Source organism: Pseudorca crassidens, chromosome 1 (genome assembly GCF_039906515.1).
Source record: "Pseudorca crassidens isolate mPseCra1 chromosome 1, mPseCra1.hap1, whole genome shotgun sequence".
Classification (NCBI taxonomy): Eukaryota; Metazoa; Chordata; class Mammalia; order Artiodactyla; family Delphinidae; genus Pseudorca; species Pseudorca crassidens.
In genome coordinates, this window is record NC_090296.1 from 67,601,104 (window position 1) to 67,619,445 (window position 18,342).

The 18,342-nt window shown below is 33.2% G+C and overlaps 1 protein-coding gene across 5 annotated transcripts in view; it reads left to right on the top strand.

The window, feature by feature from the left end:
- Positions 1 to 18,342, top strand: part of HECTD1 (HECT domain E3 ubiquitin protein ligase 1) — a 90,113-nt gene that overhangs the window by 53,505 nt on the left and 18,266 nt on the right. For 2 of the 5 annotated variants that reach the window (XM_067738063.1, XM_067738088.1), the window contains exons 16-27: positions 345 to 479; positions 1,057 to 1,203; positions 2,281 to 2,375; positions 4,150 to 4,255; positions 5,940 to 6,074; positions 6,635 to 6,774; positions 7,071 to 7,394; positions 8,359 to 8,525; positions 8,620 to 8,796; positions 11,813 to 12,649; positions 13,340 to 13,561; positions 17,796 to 17,929. In XM_067738063.1, the coding sequence (XP_067594164.1) occupies positions 345 to 479; positions 1,057 to 1,203; positions 2,281 to 2,375; positions 4,150 to 4,255; positions 5,940 to 6,074; positions 6,635 to 6,774; positions 7,071 to 7,394; positions 8,359 to 8,525; positions 8,620 to 8,796; positions 11,813 to 12,649; positions 13,340 to 13,561; positions 17,796 to 17,929 (2,619 nt within the window). The remainder of the gene's footprint in view (positions 1 to 344; positions 480 to 1,056; positions 1,204 to 2,280; positions 2,376 to 4,149; positions 4,256 to 5,939; positions 6,075 to 6,634; positions 6,775 to 7,070; positions 7,395 to 8,358; positions 8,526 to 8,619; positions 8,797 to 11,812; positions 12,650 to 13,339; positions 13,562 to 17,795; positions 17,930 to 18,342) is intronic. The other 3 variants (XM_067738072.1, XM_067738079.1, XM_067738098.1) reach the window with 3 other exon arrangements.

Sequence of the window (18,342 nt, forward strand, 5' to 3'; positions counted from 1 at the left end):
ATTGGTTCACCATAAACAGGTTACTTTTATTAAAAAGAGCGAAGTGACCTTTTTATAGGTTTAATTTGATTTAAATGAAATAAGCTCCTATTTGGTATATGAATACAAAGTTTAAAACTTAAAATTATAAGTTCTTCGATTTGACGTTGCTAAAATCTGCTAGAGTAGTTTTTCAACCATGAGAACTTCTTGATGTGTATGAATAGAAGTAGTAACATTTTTTGGAACTTGATACTGGCACAAACGTCTTAATTCTAAAGGTTGCATGTATATATTTAAAAGGAAGATTTGGTAAAATTATTAATTGTAGTAAAGATTCACATTTACTATTTTTATTTTGGTAGGTACGAACTATGGCTCGAGATTTATATGATGACCACTTTAAAGCTGTTGAAAGCATGCCTCGTGGAGTAGTGGTAACACTCAGAAACATAGCAACTCAGTTAGAGTCATCTTGGGAACTTCATACAAATAGACAAGTATGTTAGCCTCTAGATTTTATGACACACAGTGATCTTGGTTTCCTTTTTTCCTGCGTTACTATCTCTTTATTGTGATAAAATTTTATATTCTGGGTATTGATTAGGGGGTCAGAAAATTATCACCCATGGGCTAAATTTTGTATGGTTTTGTGAGGTAAGAAGGGTTTTTACATTTTTAAATGGTTGAACACAAATCAAAAGTAAGAATAATATTTCATGATACCTGAAAATTATATGCATGTGTAAAGTCAGTGTCCATAGTAGTTTTATTGCTCACAGCCATGCTCATTTATTTACATATTGTCCGTGACTGATTTAGTGGCCACAATGGCAGACTTAAATAGGTGTGACCAAGATATGTGATGTGGCCTGTGAAGCCTAAAATATTTACAGTCGGCCCTTTACAAAAGAGTTTACCAGGCCTGGTAGAGATAATTTGCATTAATAATTTGAATTTCTTAATCTAATTTAGTATCTAATTTATTTTCATGGTAATTGATGCTCTGATAAGTTAAGTATGTTAAGACCTGTTTGTTTTTTCGATTGTCTTTTAAAAAAATGTTGTTTCTTTTAGTGTATTGAGAGTGAGAACACTTGGAGAGATTTAATGAAGACAGCTTTAGAAAATCTAATTGTACTTTTGAAGGATGAAAACACAATTTCACCATATGAAATGTGCAGTAGTGGCTTGGTGCAAGCGCTTCTTACTGTTTTAAATAATGTAAGTTTATGAAGTAGTACAGAATGAGGTATATAGTTAAAAAATATATTTTTAACTACACTTTGACAGAGCGAGACTTACTTTGTTTTTGTCAAGATGTATTAAAAACTGAGTAGTAAATGTTAACATTTATAAGTTTTCCAGCCTTTCAAGTTTTATGATTAGTTTGAGCCAGTTGAATTAAATAATTGAGTTTATTTAGATTTTTTTGGTTACCTGATTATAATTTGTTCAAGATTTGTTTGAACAAAACACTTGCTTGTAGTAGCCTAAGATTTAACATTATTCACTGCTGTGATTCCCTCGTAACATAAAATGGAGTTAGTCTATAGGCCTTTTTAAATACCTAAAATATTTGCATAGAATTAATTTATGAGCATTGGCAATTTAGGAAGTTTATGTGAATATTTGACAAGTATTTGCTAATAACCTTATATTTCTCTTCGATTTAGACTGCATTACTATCTCTTTATTGTGATAAAATTTTTTCCTTTATTTTAATGAAAGGTGTGTATATATACACACCCCCACACACACTTATATTTTAACAAATTCTAACAGAATAAATTATGAAAAGTGAAGGTTTTCTCCCCGTTTTAGTTCTGTTTGCCATTTTAATTTCTTGATCTTAATCATTGTACTTTAACTGCAGTGTCTCGTGTTTCCTTCATTATTTTTACCATTTGTATTCTCATTTATTAAAATTATATTGATATAACATCACTTAGTAGTATCTATGAAATCATTGTTTTGATATACCAGTCATATTTTTTCTAATACTAATTAATGTAAATAGTACTGTTAAAATGCGAAATGTTCATAAATAATCTGAAATTATCTTGCATACCACTACACTTTGAGAAAAGGAGTATAATTGCCACTTCATTATGAACACTGAAGATATTAGCCATGATCTACTAGTCATATAATGAAAAGAATTTTAATTGAAAGAAAATAATGATTTCACTTATATTGTATTGATAATTTTGTAATATATTAATATTCATCTTGCAGAATGTGTTTTGATAAATTTCAGTAACAGCCCTAAAACTTTTTTTTTCCTTTTTTTTTTTTTAGAGCATGGATTTAGATATGAAGCAAGATTGTAGTCAACTGGTAGAAAGAATAAATGTTTTTAAAACAGCCTTTAGTGAAAATGAAGATGATGAAAGGTAAATCCCCAAATTTCTTTTAATTTGATGTTTGCAGTGTTTGCAAGTTGATAGCTTTCCTTTAAAATAGAGCCTAGTATAGTGTTTATACACAAAGTAGGAACTTTTTTATTCAGTACAAAAGTAGCTTATATTATAAATAGATAAAAGAAAGATTTTTAAAGTATTTTTTAATCTAATGGAATAAAAGGAAGATTACATGCCTGCTGTGAATGCAACTGGCCTCTTATTTTAAATTAGATAATCTTTAAGATACAAGTGGAAATTTGAACACTGATTAAATATTTGTTGATATTAAGTAGTAATTGTTCATTACCTTTTAGGTGTGGCAATGATATTATTTTATTTTTTAAGAATCCTTTTGTAGGGGTACATACCCAGAGTATTTCTGGGTGAAATGATATGTTATTTGGCATTTTCTTTTTTTTTTAATTTTTTATAAATTTGTTTATTTTTATTTTTGGCTGCGTTGGGTCTTTGTTGCTGCCTGTGGGCTTTTTGTAGTTGCAGTGAGCGGGGGCTACTCTTCGTTGTGGTGCACGGGCTTCTCATTGCAGTGGCTTCTCTTGTTGTGGAGCGTGGGCTCTAGGTATGTGGGCTTCAGTAGTTGTGGCTCATGGGCTCTAGAGCACAGGCTCAGTAGATGTGGAGCACAGGCTTAGTTGCTCCGTGGCATGTGGTATCTTCCCAGACCAGGACTTGAACCCTGCGTTGGCAGGCACATTCTTAACCACTGCACCACTAGGGAAGTCCCCTGGCATTTTCTTTGAAATATACAGGAAGGAGAGAAATGGGTGGGGATATAGATAGAAATCAATTGGCTATTAGTAGGTAATTGTTGAAGCTGGGTCATGAGTTGATGAAGGTGCATTTTACTATTTTATTACTTTTGAATGTGATTGAATTTTTAAAATAATAAGTGAAATTCAATTAATTCCATTAATTTTAAATACCATTTTAAATGAGTGCATATTACATTATATGGATATATAATAATTTATTGAAATAGTCTATTAAACATATTGGCTGTTTGCAAATTATTACTAATACTAAAATGTAAGTGTCTTGGTGGAAACATCTTTTTACATAAATTCCTTTAAATTGTATTACTGAGTTATTGATGATGTTTTAAAGGTTTTTGATATAAATTGTCATGTTGTTTTCCAGAAATATTATACCAGTGTTGCCTTGCCAACAGTACTGTCATTTTCAAAACTTTGCTGCTTTATATGTTCTTTTATATGTATCAGATATTATATAATAAAATTGTTTAAACTTTAAAAAATAAATTACATGTTAAATTATACATTACTTTTTTTTTTTTTTTTTTTTTGCGGTACACGGGCCTCTCAGTGCTGTGCTGTGGCCTCTCCTGTTGCGGAGCACAGGCTCTGGATGCGCAGGCCCAGCGGCCATGGCTCACAGGCCCAGCCGCTCTGCGGCATGTGGGATCTTCCCGGACCGGGGCACGAACCCGCGTCCCCTGCCTCGGCAGGCGGACTCCCAACCACTGCACCACCAGAGAAGCCCAAATTATACATTACTTTGAATGCAGTTGATGAACATTTCATAAGAAAAATGAAATATTTTATTAAGTGAAGAAATTGAGTTATAAGATTATTTTTGCTTACTCATGTAGTCTAATACAAAATTAAACTTCTCTTTGCATTAATAAAGAAAGTCGGGGGTCTATATGAGGTTGGTTATTACAGTTTCTTTATGAACTTTAGCATGAACTTATATAAAAGCTCTTAACGATTATTTTTTTTCCTAGTCGACCAGCTGTTGCATTAATCCGAAAGTTAATAGCTGTACTAGAATCTATTGAACGTCTACCTCTCCATTTGTATGATACACCAGGATCCACTTATAACCTCCAGGTAACCATGGAAAATGCAGTTGCTGTTATTGCTGAATGCATTTAGGAGCAGGCTTAGATAGTTTTCTTTAAAAAAACAAAACCAAAAAACTTTTATATTTTATTAAAGAACGATTGTGCTTAATCATTAAAGACTTTAACCTTTAATGACATTTGATTGTTCTTTTTAATGACTCTTGAATGTATTGGTATTTTAATGTTTATTTTAGGTTTTAAATCATATTTGGTAGGTCATATTTGGCGAAAGACGCCTTATCAGTGGGAAAGCAGTAAAGAGAGTCCTTCTGTTCTAGAATTATGAGTTAAGTCCCTTCGTCTCTGAGTGTATCTCAACATATGAGAAAATGTGAAAATACTTTAGGCACAGGTTTTTTTCCTTGCTTTCTGTCTGTCATTGTTTAGAACCAGATGGCCTTCCTTAGCTATTTCTATTGATTTTTGAAATCTGTCATTATCACATGGTTTTATAAAAAACCTGTTTTCTTCCTGAGTGTCACTTGGTTGACATTCTTATTAATTCATTAAATTATTCTTTTGTTAGCATCTAGTATCCAGATATTAACAGACAAAACAAATAATTCTTACTGCTAATATTCCAAAACAGATCTTTATCACATCTTCTGTAGGTTACTTTGGTATTTTCTAGCATGTTCTTTGGCCTTGAATCTTGCCTTTATTTGATCTATCCTGCATTCCACTGTATCAAATAGTTTCTTTTAAATATGGCCTTTAATAAGTGACTAAAACTATTTGCAATAACAGTGCCTACTCAAGGCAAAAAACTTACCATACCTCCAAGAACCCAGTAGTGTTACCAAAGCCAACTAGACTCCCAGACTAGAAAGCTTGTTCATAGAGTTACAGTATAATTAGTATATCTGACATGATGTATATATTAAACAAGATGTAGAGGTCTACTTTGTGCTTTACTTCAGATAGAATAATATAGAGGAACAAGGGGATTTTTTGGTCTACCCTTTTAAAGGTTTTATCCTTGATAGATGAATGAGGTAGAAATAGGTCTCAAAGACTGGAAATTCCCCTGCTTATACTTTTACAGTCCTAGGAGCACCAACATCTTTTATTATACGTATCTCATTTTAGGAGACTGTGCAAGATACAAAGATAGGAAGGCTGGGAATATGCCCCCTGGTAATTTTGCAGTCTGAAATGCTTTCCAAATGTACATGTAAATATTTAATTATGTGTCTAAAGGAATTAGTTAAGATTTATACAGAAATGAAGCACATACTTGTTTTATTTACTAAAGCATATTGGATTGGAAGCTATCTTGTATTTTTTTAAGTTTATTAGCCATAGATTATTTAATATATTCTAGCTTTAAAGGCATAAGTTAATTAGCTACTTTTTATAACTTACTTGGAAAATTGCAAGTTATCAGTTGGGGTTGTAATATTTCTGTTAAGTGTTTCAGAATAATTTTATTTAAACCATGTATGTTTGAAGTTGTTTAGAAATTCTAAGTAAATTTCTTTGTTTCTTTCTTGAAAATATTATTCAGTGGACCTCTTTTAAAAAAAAACATTTAATAGAAAACAGACATTGATCCTTCCTTTATGGTTATACTTTATAAATCTCAATTGCTGTGTTATGTAACATTTTTCATTTTCAAAATTCTAAGAAAACAGAATATTTTCTGAAGCATTTTGATCATTTCTGTGTAGATACTTACAAGAAGATTAAGATTTCGGTTGGAACGTGCACCTGGTGAAACTGCATTGATAGACAGGACCGGCAGGATGTTGAAGATGGAGCCCTTAGCTACAGTTGAATCTCTAGAACAGTATCTCTTAAAAATGGTGAGTTTCTGGCAAGGGAATGGTGAAATAAGCATTCTTTGCTGTGGTTTAGGCCTTTAGAAAAGTGGTTTGGGAAGTATTTTTCCAGAGTTACAGTAATAGAGTTTGACCTAGTAATTCCATTTTAGAAAATAATCTTTATACACTCTAAATGTTTTCTTCATAAAGATGTCTATTATAGTTATTTTTAATACTCAAATAGTGAACAAAACCTTAATGCTAATCAAATAAAGGAATATCAAGTTGGTAATTACTTCCATTAATTTGAATATTATATAGCTATCATAATATATACAGACGGATAGGAGAAAAATGTTTTTGTAAAGTTTGATCAAGACTTTGTTTTATTCTATCTATTGAAATAATAGACTAAAGAAATACTCTCTGATATTAATAGTGGGGTGCTATGATTATGGAATTTTCTGGGTTTTTTTTCTTTTTCAAATATTCTTAAATGAATATTGATTATAAAATAATTCACATTAAAGGGATAGGAACCAAATGGGCACTGCATTTCAAAATATCATAATTAAGGTGTCTTCCATATTTTCTTTGGTTAGGTAGCAAAGCAGTGGTATGATTTTGACCGATCTTCATTTGTTTTTGTTCGAAAATTAAGAGAAGGCCAAAATTTTATATTTCGGCACCAGCATGATTTTGATGAAAATGGAATCATTTACTGGATTGGGACAAATGCCAAGTAAGTCATTATTTAATGTAGGTTGAAAACATTCACCTGGAAAAAGAATTCTAGGTAGTAGAATAAAATTAACCACTCTGAGTATCCTGCAGTTTTAGGAATTTCGTCTTTTAGGTTAAATTTAAGACCATCCAAATTACTTTTTATGAAGAAAAAAATACCTAAATTGTTAAATGTAGAATTTTTCTTAATTAATATAATTTTATGTGGATAAAAGCTAGTCTGAGCAAATGCAGTTATTTTAATAGTATTAACTGTTAACACTGCTTAAGAGTATTTTCTTTGTTTTTGTGTAGAACTGCATATGAATGGGTTAATCCAGCTGCTTATGGACTTGTAGTAGTAACATCATCAGAAGGAAGAAATCTACCTTATGGCCGCTTAGAAGACATATTAAGTCGTGACAATTCAGCTTTAAATTGTCATAGCAATGATGATAAGAATGCCTGGTTTGCCATAGATCTGGGTCTCTGGGTGGTACCATCAGCATATACACTTCGTCATGCTCGTGGTTATGGAAGGTCTGCACTGAGAAATTGGGTTTTCCAGGTATCCAAAGATGGACAGAACTGGACTTCTTTGTATACCCATGTTGATGACTGCAGTCTCAATGAACCAGGGTTAGTTGGGGAGTCTTTGTAAATTGGAAAACTCAGTAAAGAGCTTTGTTTATTTTTAGAACTGTATCCTCCTAGAGCTCTCTTTTTTGTAAGATACTGAAACAAGATTTTCTTTCTAAAAATATCACTTGATACTGTCATTTAGGTATTAAAATTTTGAAATACTGACTTTGTCAAAACCATCAAATGCTTTAAACATTAGTAGAAGCTGAGCTTACTTATTTAAAAAGAAGTTGATATATAGCTGTATGTGTGTATATATAGCACACTGATAAAAACCAAAAAAAATGGAGTTAACTTTTACTAAACTCTCCATTTATTCACATAGTATATGTGAATGTTTGACAAATTAACAGTGACTATTGATTTTTCTTATTTTATGTATCTGTTTTCCTAAATTTTATATATTGATCATATATTTTTTTTAAGGACAAAAAGTCAGCATTATATTTCTAAAAAATTTAGTTCTAATAAAGTTTAATTGTACATTGTGGCATATTTTGAGGAGTAGAGTGTAGAGTTAAATTACTTTTCTGTATGTGATGTAGTATGGAAGGAGCTTCTTAACATTATGATTAATAGGTAATATTTTCAAGCTTTAAAGTTAATATTTTAGTATATCATTTAAAATTTTGCAAAAATATAAAAATGTTTTTCATCATAAAAACATTGTTATTCATAAAATTTCTGGTCTTGTTTCTTTGTATTTTATTATTCATAAGTCATTTAGTGTTATGAGTCAAATTAATAATACACATTTACACATTTCATTTTTAATTTATTTTCTTTACTGCTATTTTTCTCCTTTGATTTCTTGATTCTTGTGTAACAAACCGTTGACTGAACATGAAAGTTAGTTTACTTTTCATATAGTTTTCTATTATGTAACAAAATCTTCACCACCTTAAACATCTTTTTCATATGTTTAAAACATTACATAATATTTTCCCTAATACATTCACAGGTCAACAGCCACCTGGCCTCTTGATCCACCGAAGGATGAGAAACAAGGGTGGCGACATGTGAGAATTAAACAGATGGGGAAGAATGCTAGTGGCCAAACCCATTATCTCTCACTATCTGGATTTGAACTTTATGGCACTGTAAATGGAGTATGTGAAGATCAGCTAGGTAAAGAGATGAGAGTAGGTTTTTCTAACTTACTAAAACAATTATATTTATAAAAAGCGACTTTGTTTATATTTCTCTAATTTATACCTTACAGGAAAAGCAGCTAAGGAAGCAGAAGCTAACCTTAGAAGACAGAGACGTCTAGTACGCTCCCAGGTACTGAAGTACATGGTTCCAGGGGCTCGTGTGATCAGAGGCCTTGATTGGAAATGGCGGGATCAGGATGGCAGCCCACAGGGAGAAGGCACCGTCACAGGAGAACTGCATAATGGTGAGTAGGTGCTTAGCATTGGTAGTGTAGAAATCGAGTATTTAAATAACAAAATATTTTTCTTTTGTTACTTTGGGGTAATTTATAAATTGACTAAATGTTCCAGGACTAAGTAGAAGAACTGATTTATTGGTTTTATGTTAAAAATGGGAAAAATCATTTATTTAGAAATAGGAAAAATTTTTAATTCTTAGGTTTTGACTCAAAACTTATTGCTAATATTTTGAAGTAATTAATAAGCTAGTATAAGGTGAATACCCTAAAGACACATTTTCTGCTGTTTTTATGTTTTTTTAGTTTATTATTCATAAGTTTCCATTGATTTTTATCTTAATTTCTTATGCTTTTCTTTATATTGTTGGCTTGACAAGAATCAGGGCAGAATTTTTTGTTCAATTATGAGTCACATAGAAGAAAAAGCATTAACATTTATAGTTAAATATTTTTCAGTAAAGCATCGAACAAAAATTGTAGACTTTTCATTTATTAGTTAACTATAAGATATTTCACAATGTTTCACAGTCTACCAGTTTTTCCTTGGGGTAGGGGTTATTGTTTAAAATCAAGTTCATTTTTAACTTGTGATCTGTAGATTTTAAAGAAGTCCATACCCACTTAAATTGCTTTTAACTCCCAGAAGCAACTATAGTGGCTAGTTTTTTTTTTTATAACTTAAAAGACTCACTTATTAGTGGATAATTTGCCTAACCAGTAGTGGGTTCTTATGAATTTTGCCTAGCATTAAAAAAAAAAGAAGAGTAAAATGTTTATATTCTCAACTTACACCAAATATTGAAAGAGACATAATAAAAGTGACAATGCTTAGGAGAATGACTAACATTTGATATCTGAACTATGTGATAAAGGCATTTATTTACTTAAACTATTTTTGGTTTTATTATGCTTAAGATTCTGTTCCTTAAATTACATTACTAAATGCATTTCTGTATAGTCATACCCTAATTGCAGATCACTGTCATGATAGCAGGTTTATAGTGAGTGAGCATGTACGTAGCTGCCAAAATTCATTAAAAAAAATAATAGCTGAATAATAATAGTCCCATTCAACTCAGAAATTTCCAATATTCTTGTTTTTAGGCATCTTAATGATACTTAGTTAACAGTCTATTCCCCCTAAATTATTTGACTTTTAAGTGTGTGAGCTAGTTAGAGATATGTGAATACAGCGTATTTTTCTTGGGCAGGAGTCAAGTGAAGCAACTGGAATCTTAATTTCAGAATTTAGCATGTAAGAAAGGCTTATTTTACTGATTTGACAAATGTAACGAAGTCATACCTTAAAACCCTTATGCCATAGAGGGTTCTTAGCTTTCAAATACTTAAGCTAACCATTTCTAATAATGGCTAGTTATTACTAATTCTATCTTTTTATCTATCTTTTGAGTATAAGAGGAGTTCAGAGTTTTGTATCTTTACACTTATGGATAGTGTGTATGTACCCTTTCTAAGTGATCAGTTTAAACACATTCTCAAGCAGAATATGAATGGTTTACAGTTTTGAGTTATTTTTCTATGCTATATCAATTAAAGCTCTTTCCTTTCTAAAGAATCTTTGTGTTGGTAGGAATACCCATTTTTTAATTTATTCCACAAATATGAGTGCCTACTATGTAAAGGTACTTCGTTAGACTTCAGATACACAATGGTCAACAAAAAAGTATGACCCCCTGCTTTCTGGGTAAAACAGATAAATTTACAGTTACAGATTTTGATAAGTACTATGAAATAAGTTATCAGTATATTTTGGGACCAGTAAATACAATACAAATGTAATTTTTATTTGGGATTGGGATATGTTTTTGAACTTGTCCTTTTCTAACACTCTTCCATGTTGCAGAAGAGATAGTTAAATGTTGGTTCTTCAGAGGTTATTTCAGCATACAGAATAAATTGAGGCAATTGAAATGTCATCTAAACTAGATTATGTAGATTTGGGGCAGTCAGTTTCCTCTCAAACAACTTGTATGCAGATAATGCCCACAGGTAATTCAGTATTACTTAAACCCCTCTGAGCCTCATCGTACACTTATATGAACTGGGCATGTGTGTGCGTGCGTGTGCGCATGCATGGGAGTATGTGTGTGTATGGGTAAAGTACTTTTATTTAAACTTTATAAAGACTTAGCACTTTACAAAAATAAATATTTTTATGTGTTTTTTTTCCTCTGAAGTAGTTAGCTTATAGCACTAAAATCAGATTGTAAAATTTCTATTAATTTTCTTTCTAATAGGCAATTTGTTTTGTTTTTGGAAGTTAATTACCATTTTTAAAAAAGAATAAGTATCATTTTCCAAGCATAAGTAAACATAGATTTAATATTGTTATTCTCGTTAGTTCTTTTCACGTTATTAGCTTTATCACATAGGTTCTATCTAATAAAAGAGCCTAGCATACTTTTAAAATTTTGGTTTTAGAATTTTCTGCGCTTATTCAAATTTATTAAACTTAATCATAAGAGAACCAAATAACCACTGAACTTTGAGAACACAACCGAAATGCTAACTTAGTGTTATTTGAACTATAGTGACCTAGAATTTCTACAGTGATATATGAATATTTTGTCTGTCAATTATAGGATTTAGCCCAAACTTAGAAATTAATGGTTAAGCTAGCACTTTTTTCTGTAAATAACATTTGACCACATAATCATATTTAGCAACTGAAAAAGCTTTTACTTAGATTTCATCTATACTTGCTGAAGTTGTAACATTTTACCATTTTTATCAGTCTTTTTACAATTTTTAACAGTTCTTCCCCTTAAAAGATACCCCAATAGATGTAAACATGACCCTTACATTAAGCATCACCAGAACAAACAGTTCAGAAATAAGAGAAATAGAAGGAAGGATTTAATTTTAGTTAGCAGACCTTAGATGACTAGAAATTCAGAGAAGTGCAGCACTGATGAAAAGCTGATCCCATATTGTGGAGCTACTGTCTGACACGCTCCTATCTGCTTTCTGCTGGGTCTCACAAACTCCTGTCCCTTTCCAGGCTGGATTGATGTCACCTGGGATGCTGGTGGCTCAAACTCTTACCGTATGGGCGCAGAAGGAAAATTTGACCTCAAGCTTGCACCAGGGTACGACCCTGATACAGTGGCATCACCCAAACCTGTTTCATCCACTGTTTCAGGCACAACGCAATCATGGAGCAGCTTGGTGAAAAACAACTGTCCAGACAAGACATCTGCTGCTGCAGGCTCCTCAAGTAGAAAAGGAAGCAGCAGTTCTGTGTGTAGCGTGGCCAGTAGCAGCGACATCAGCTTGGGTTCGACCAAAACGGAACGGAGATCAGAAATTGTAATGGAACACAGTATAGTTTCAGGAGCTGATGTCCATGAACCAATTGTTGTTCTTTCATCTGCTGAAAACGTCCCTCAAACAGAAGTAGGGTCATCTTCCAGTGCAAGTACCAGCACCTTAACAACGGAAATGGGAAGTGAAAATGCTGAAAGAAAGTTAGGCCCTGATAGTTCTGTTCGTGCTCCTGGGGAGTCTGGTGCAATATCCATGGGAATTGTTAGTGTTAGTTCTCCTGATGTTAGTTCAGTATCTGAGTTAACTAATAAAGAAGCAGCTTCACAACGGCCCCTTAGCTCTTCAGCAAGTAACAGACTATCAGTGAGTTCTTTGTTAGCTGCTGGGGCCCCTATGAGCTCTAGTGCAAGTGTTCCTAACCTGTCCTCAAGAGAAACATCTAGCTTGGAGAGTTTTGTAAGGAGAGTGGCAAACATAGCACGGACTAATGCCACGAACAACATGAATCTAAGCCGAAGCAGCAGTGATAACAACACTAATACTTTGGGGAGGAATGTGATGAGCACAGCAAGTAAGTGAGCTTTTCCTTATGGAACCCAATGCTTTTTCCACTCGGAGGGATGCAAAGTAGGATCTGTTCAAGTGGATTCTGGCTTCAGTCTTTAACTAGATCATTAACCATGTTAGATACAACTGTGTCAAATTTAGCACTTCAGGAATATGAGGTTAAGTTCTATAGAACTGTGATATTTTAAGAATTCTGATCAGGTGTGATAAAGAACCTCTTATTCTGAATAATAACACACTTCTGTTTTTCACTCTTCTGTGATAAATTGTTAAGTACGGTTGCAAGAGGAAATAGATGACTATTAAATATCATCAAAGTCAATTGAAATCAGAGCGTAATATTGGCATAGCTTTTACTTAGGTCCTGAATTGGTATTAGCTTCTGAAAGTTTTTAATTCTAATTAAAGCTACCAGTGGGTCAAAGTAATTCCCTTGGAAAATAACATTGGGAGTTATTTCATTGCCTGTTTCACTTACTTAAAAAGCTAGGCTTAACATTTTGAAAAATAATAATGCTATAAAAATAAGAATTTTTAGTTGGATTTCAGTTGGGTTCCCAAAGTTGTTGCTTTTCAGCCTTTTAATAATTGGTGTTTCATGACCTCATTCTTTTTCCTAAATATACAATGTAGTTTTTCTAAGGTTTATATAATCCTCCCTTTTTGTACTAATTTGCTTCATTTTTATCTTTAGCTTCTCCTCTTATGGGTGCTCAGAGTTTCCCTAATTTGACCACACCTGGTACTACATCAACAGTGACTATGTCAACATCCAGTGTCACTAGCAGCAGCAATGTAGCTACAGCAACAACAGCTTTATCAGTTGGTCAGTCATTAAGTAATACCTTGACCACCAGCCTCACATCCACCTCCAGTGAGAGTGACACAGGTCAGGAAGCAGAATATTCCTTATATGGTAAGTTATAGTTTACAATATTTAGATATTTGTATAGCGACGCTTTTATTACATTTTTCTCCTTGGTTATTTTTAACCTTTAATTAGAAAAGGATAATTCTCTCTTCTTACAAATGTGGCAGCTTCATATATGATGAAAAAACTCACAGTGATATGCAGGACTGTTAAGAAATTATCTGATTGTAAATAGACGTCTAGGAACTTTTTGTGTGTCATCCTTTTTTTGCCTTTTGTCACTAGTGAAGTTTTATTAGAAGAACCATAATAACAGAGATATTTGATACCTTTATCAGAGAAGAAAGAGTGTGATAGATTAATAAGCTTTATAAATTGATAGTTCCTGTATGTTGTAATGTAAGAGGAAAAACACTCCTGTGTGTCTCCTGTACTTTTAATACTCATAGAATGCTTCACTTCTGGCATGTCGTTAGCACCAGATGTGTGTGAACTTTTCCCACATCAGCTCAATGTCTTAAAATTTAACTCAATTCTGACACTACCTACCTACCTGGAGATAGTATCAGATCCCGCAGGTTAAAGTCTTAGTTCCACAACACTAATCACAAGTCCAGATTGTCATCTGTGCTTCTGACTGACTGGCTATAAATTGGAAGTTTCCATGATTCCATCCTTGGGTTGGATTAATTTGCTAGAGTGGCTCACAGGACTCAGGAAAACATTTTATTTACTGGGTTACTGGTTTATTATAAAAAGGATATATAGGGAATTCCCTGGCGGTCCAGTGGTTAGGACTCCGTGCTTCCACTGCTGAGGCCCGGGGTTCGATCCCTGGTTGGGGAACGAAGATCCCACAAGCCGCATGGTTCGGCCAAAAAAAAAAAAAAAAAGAGAGAGATATAACTCAGAACAGCCAGTTGGAAGAGATGCATAGGGTGAAGTCTGGAAGGGTCCCAAGCACAGGAACTTCTGTCCCCATGGAGTTTAGGGACCCTCCTGGTCTGTCAGTGTGTTCATGTCCACCAACCTGGAAGCTTTCTGAACCCCAGCATTTTGGGGGTTTTTTTGAGGCTTCATGATTTAGGCACCATTAATTAAATTATTGGCCATTGGTGACTCAACCTCCAGCTCCTCTCCTCAGAGGTCTAAGGGGTGGGATGAAAGTTCCAACCCTCTACTTGTGGTTGGTTCCACTAACAACCAGTTCCATCCTTAGATTACCTTAGGGCTTTTTAAAAGTCTCATCAAACCAACTCTGGTTATGAATAACAAAAGACACCTCTATTGCTCTTATCTCTTAGGAAATTCCAAGAGTTTTAGGAACTCAGTACCTAGAACAAAGGCGAAGACCAAATTTATTTTATTGTAAATCACAATATCACAACTATTACCAAAGTCTTTTGGAAATTATTCTTTATTTAGGTAACATTTGAATTTTTTTCAGATGAATTAATTTTTGCTTAGGGGTTTTATACATTATTATAGCTTCCATGGTATGTAGTCAGTGATAAAACGGTTTGATTCAATTAAAATATATGTTTTTGATCATCTTATTTTATCTTATTAGAAAAGTAAAACTTTTTATAGAAAGGAAATATAGAAGCAGATAAAATCATCTAGTTCATACCTTCCAGAGACAACCACTGTTGTCATTTAATACATATCATTTGATATGTATGTTCTTCTGGTTTTTGTTTTTTTAAACAAAAAAGGATTCTGTCCTTTGCAGAAAGCTCTTTTCACTCAGTACATTGTGAAATATTTTCATATTGTTCGATGAGTTTCTACAACATATGAAATGGCTGCCAAATATTCCTCTGTTTGTATGATCGTTATTTAATAAATCCCCCATTTTGGATATTTAAGCTACAGCTTTTCAGTACCATCAACACTGTTATGAATGAGCATCCTTGAATTGTATTTTTGTGTATTTCCTTAGGGTAAATTCCTATTGTTTTAGAATACCTTTTATCATACATCCTTGATCACCTGTTCTTTTTTCAAAATTACTTTTGTTAATTTAAAATAAAAGAAAATTTATGTGAAGATATATTTTAAGTACTATTTTATGTATACATCATTTTAATATGTTTTCCTCTTCTTTTCTGAGACTGGCCTCTCCTATTCCAAGCCAGGAATTGCATCTGATGTTCTGTGGTTTTAGGAAAAGTATTACATCTCTCTGTTTCTACTTTAGCTATTAAATATGTATATGGTAAAATGATGATGATTGTTACACCAAAGTATTGTAAATTCACTGAATAAACTTTTTTACTTTCGTTTTTCTCATGGAGGCCTTCTGCTTCTCCCTGTTAATATGTTAACTTTAAGCTTTAGTTCTAAATCATGTGAAGGTTAAGAAAGTTGTGGGTATGCTAGTGGGAAAGAATATTGAAGAGTTAGGGCTACTGGTTGCCTTTTAAAAATTATTCTTTGGCGGTTAAAATTTCCTTTTCTACATTTCTAAAACTGGAGGACTCTTTGAGTGCTGCTATATGAAGGATCAGAGTAACATCTGCCTTATAAAATAATTTCTATATATGCAAACTTTGAGGGAAATGATTTGATTCTGTAATATGGTCAAATATATAAAATAAGGAGCTTTTTGAAAATATATGTATATATAATATTCTTATACTCTGATAAAAAAAGGGAAGATGAGTTAAACAAACCTCTGACTTCAGTGAATTGTAACATATAGGAGGTGGAATTTATATATACATATATATTTTTTTCCTTTAAAAATAAACCAAAAAGTGGAATTGATTTATTTTGTATACTACCACATCATGTTCATGAGAACCACTGCCTAAATTGCAGGAGGGCACTTTACGTACGTTAGGGGTAATATATTTTGTCAAATTTAAGATGCCGTTAATTATGATTATCTTATGTCACTAAGGAAAAAATGTTGCCAATTTAGCTGTGAATATTCTGAAATCAGAATATGTCTCATAAGCAATGGCAAGTCACAGTAAAAGGCATTGAATTCTTAGTCCTATATAATTATTAGACTTAAAAAATTATATTTGGTTCAGAAATTTACAAATGCAAGTTTCTACTAAATAATTATAAATTGTTTTCTGGATGTTCTTTTGGAATATAGAGTATATACTACTATACTGTCTTCTTATCCATAGAAGTTTTTTTAATTCCAGATCCAGTAAAAACTTACCTTGTTTTAGACCCATTATTCCTCTTTTTGTTTTCAGTTCCTGTGGGGAACAGTTTCTCAGCATCTTCATTGATGTGGGGCAATGTAAATTTGACCTTCTCTTTACTGAAGGGTGAAGGGAAGAGATCCTAAGAAGGAGGGAGACAAAAGGGATTCAAGTTTATTGAACTTTTTTATGTGCTAGATAATTTGCGTAATATGAAAGATGGTACCTAACATTATTCCATAGTAAATAGACATTATCTTTAAGTAGTCATTATCATTAAGTATCTCCCCAGTCACATAGATAAACTCAGGTCTCTCTGATCGACTTAATTCTGTTCTTTTCCCTCATAATATCTTTCACAGTTTATATTTATGTATTCATTTGTTTACCTTTAAATGCCTCTCTGCCCTGTAAACTCCATGGGGGCTCAGACCCTGTTTATTTTGTTTACAACTGCATATACCTGGTGGCTAACGGAATTCGTGGCACATAGTAGGTACTCAACAGATAATTGTTGACAGAGCGAATGATTCCAGTGTTCACACTTTCCACCGTTTTATGTTTCCTATGACTTGTGCAGAGAATAATGATAGGATTTTTATTTTTTAACATACCCCATATTGTTGACCTTTTTAAAAATGATTTTGTAGATACAGACTTAGTTTATGACCATCCTTTGTCCCATGTTGTTTTCTGCCATGCTTGTGACTATTTACCATTGTTACTCATCCTTTATGTGTGGTGGTAGAAGAGTGTCAGTACTAGATGTGGCCTTTATACTTGTCCCTCTGGAATTTTACCTTTGTATTATAAAATCAATACGCGGGGGGCTTCCGTGGTGGCGCAGTGGTTGAGAGTCCGCCTGCCGATGCAGGGGACACGGGTTTGTGCCCCAGTCCGGGAAGATCCCACATGCCGCGGAGCAGCTGGGCCCGTGAGCCATGGCCGCTGAGCCTGTGCGTCCGGAACCTGTGCTCCTCAATGGGAGAGGCCACAACAGTGAGAAGCCCGCATACCGCAAAAAAAAAAAAAAGAAAGAAAAATCAATATGCAAAGTTACTTTGTTATGCTTTGTTAATTCTGTTAAGAGGAAGATCGTTGGCTTTGTTTTCTAGATTTCCTTGATAGCTGCCGTGCCAGTACTCTGCTAGCTGAGCTAGATGATGATGAGGACTTGCCGGAGCCAGATGAGGAAGATGATGAAAATGAAGACGACAATCAGGAGGACCAAGAATACGAGGAGGTTATGGTAGAGAGAGTCCCCCATTCTCTCAACTAAGACAGGATGTTAATAACTGAAATGAGGAGAGGAAAAGCAAAGTCCTGGTTAAACTTTGAAGCAAGCGATATGGCACCAGTATGAAAAATGTGGTTAATTAAGAAAAGCACTTTTAATCTGAGCATTTATGACATTTTTTGAAAGAAAATAAATTGGTCATAGTTGAAAAACACTATGTCACATCTGATGTTTTCACAGGTTTTAAAGTGTGAAGAACTGCCCTAATCCTAAAGAATATAATTTTCATGGTTCTTCCACAATAGTTATACTTAGAAATTTTTGGTACCTACTGTTTTGTAAGCAGTATCTGCATGTTATCTCATCAGTCCTTACACAGAACCTATGAGACAGAGACATAGAAAACATAATTTGCCCTTATTATT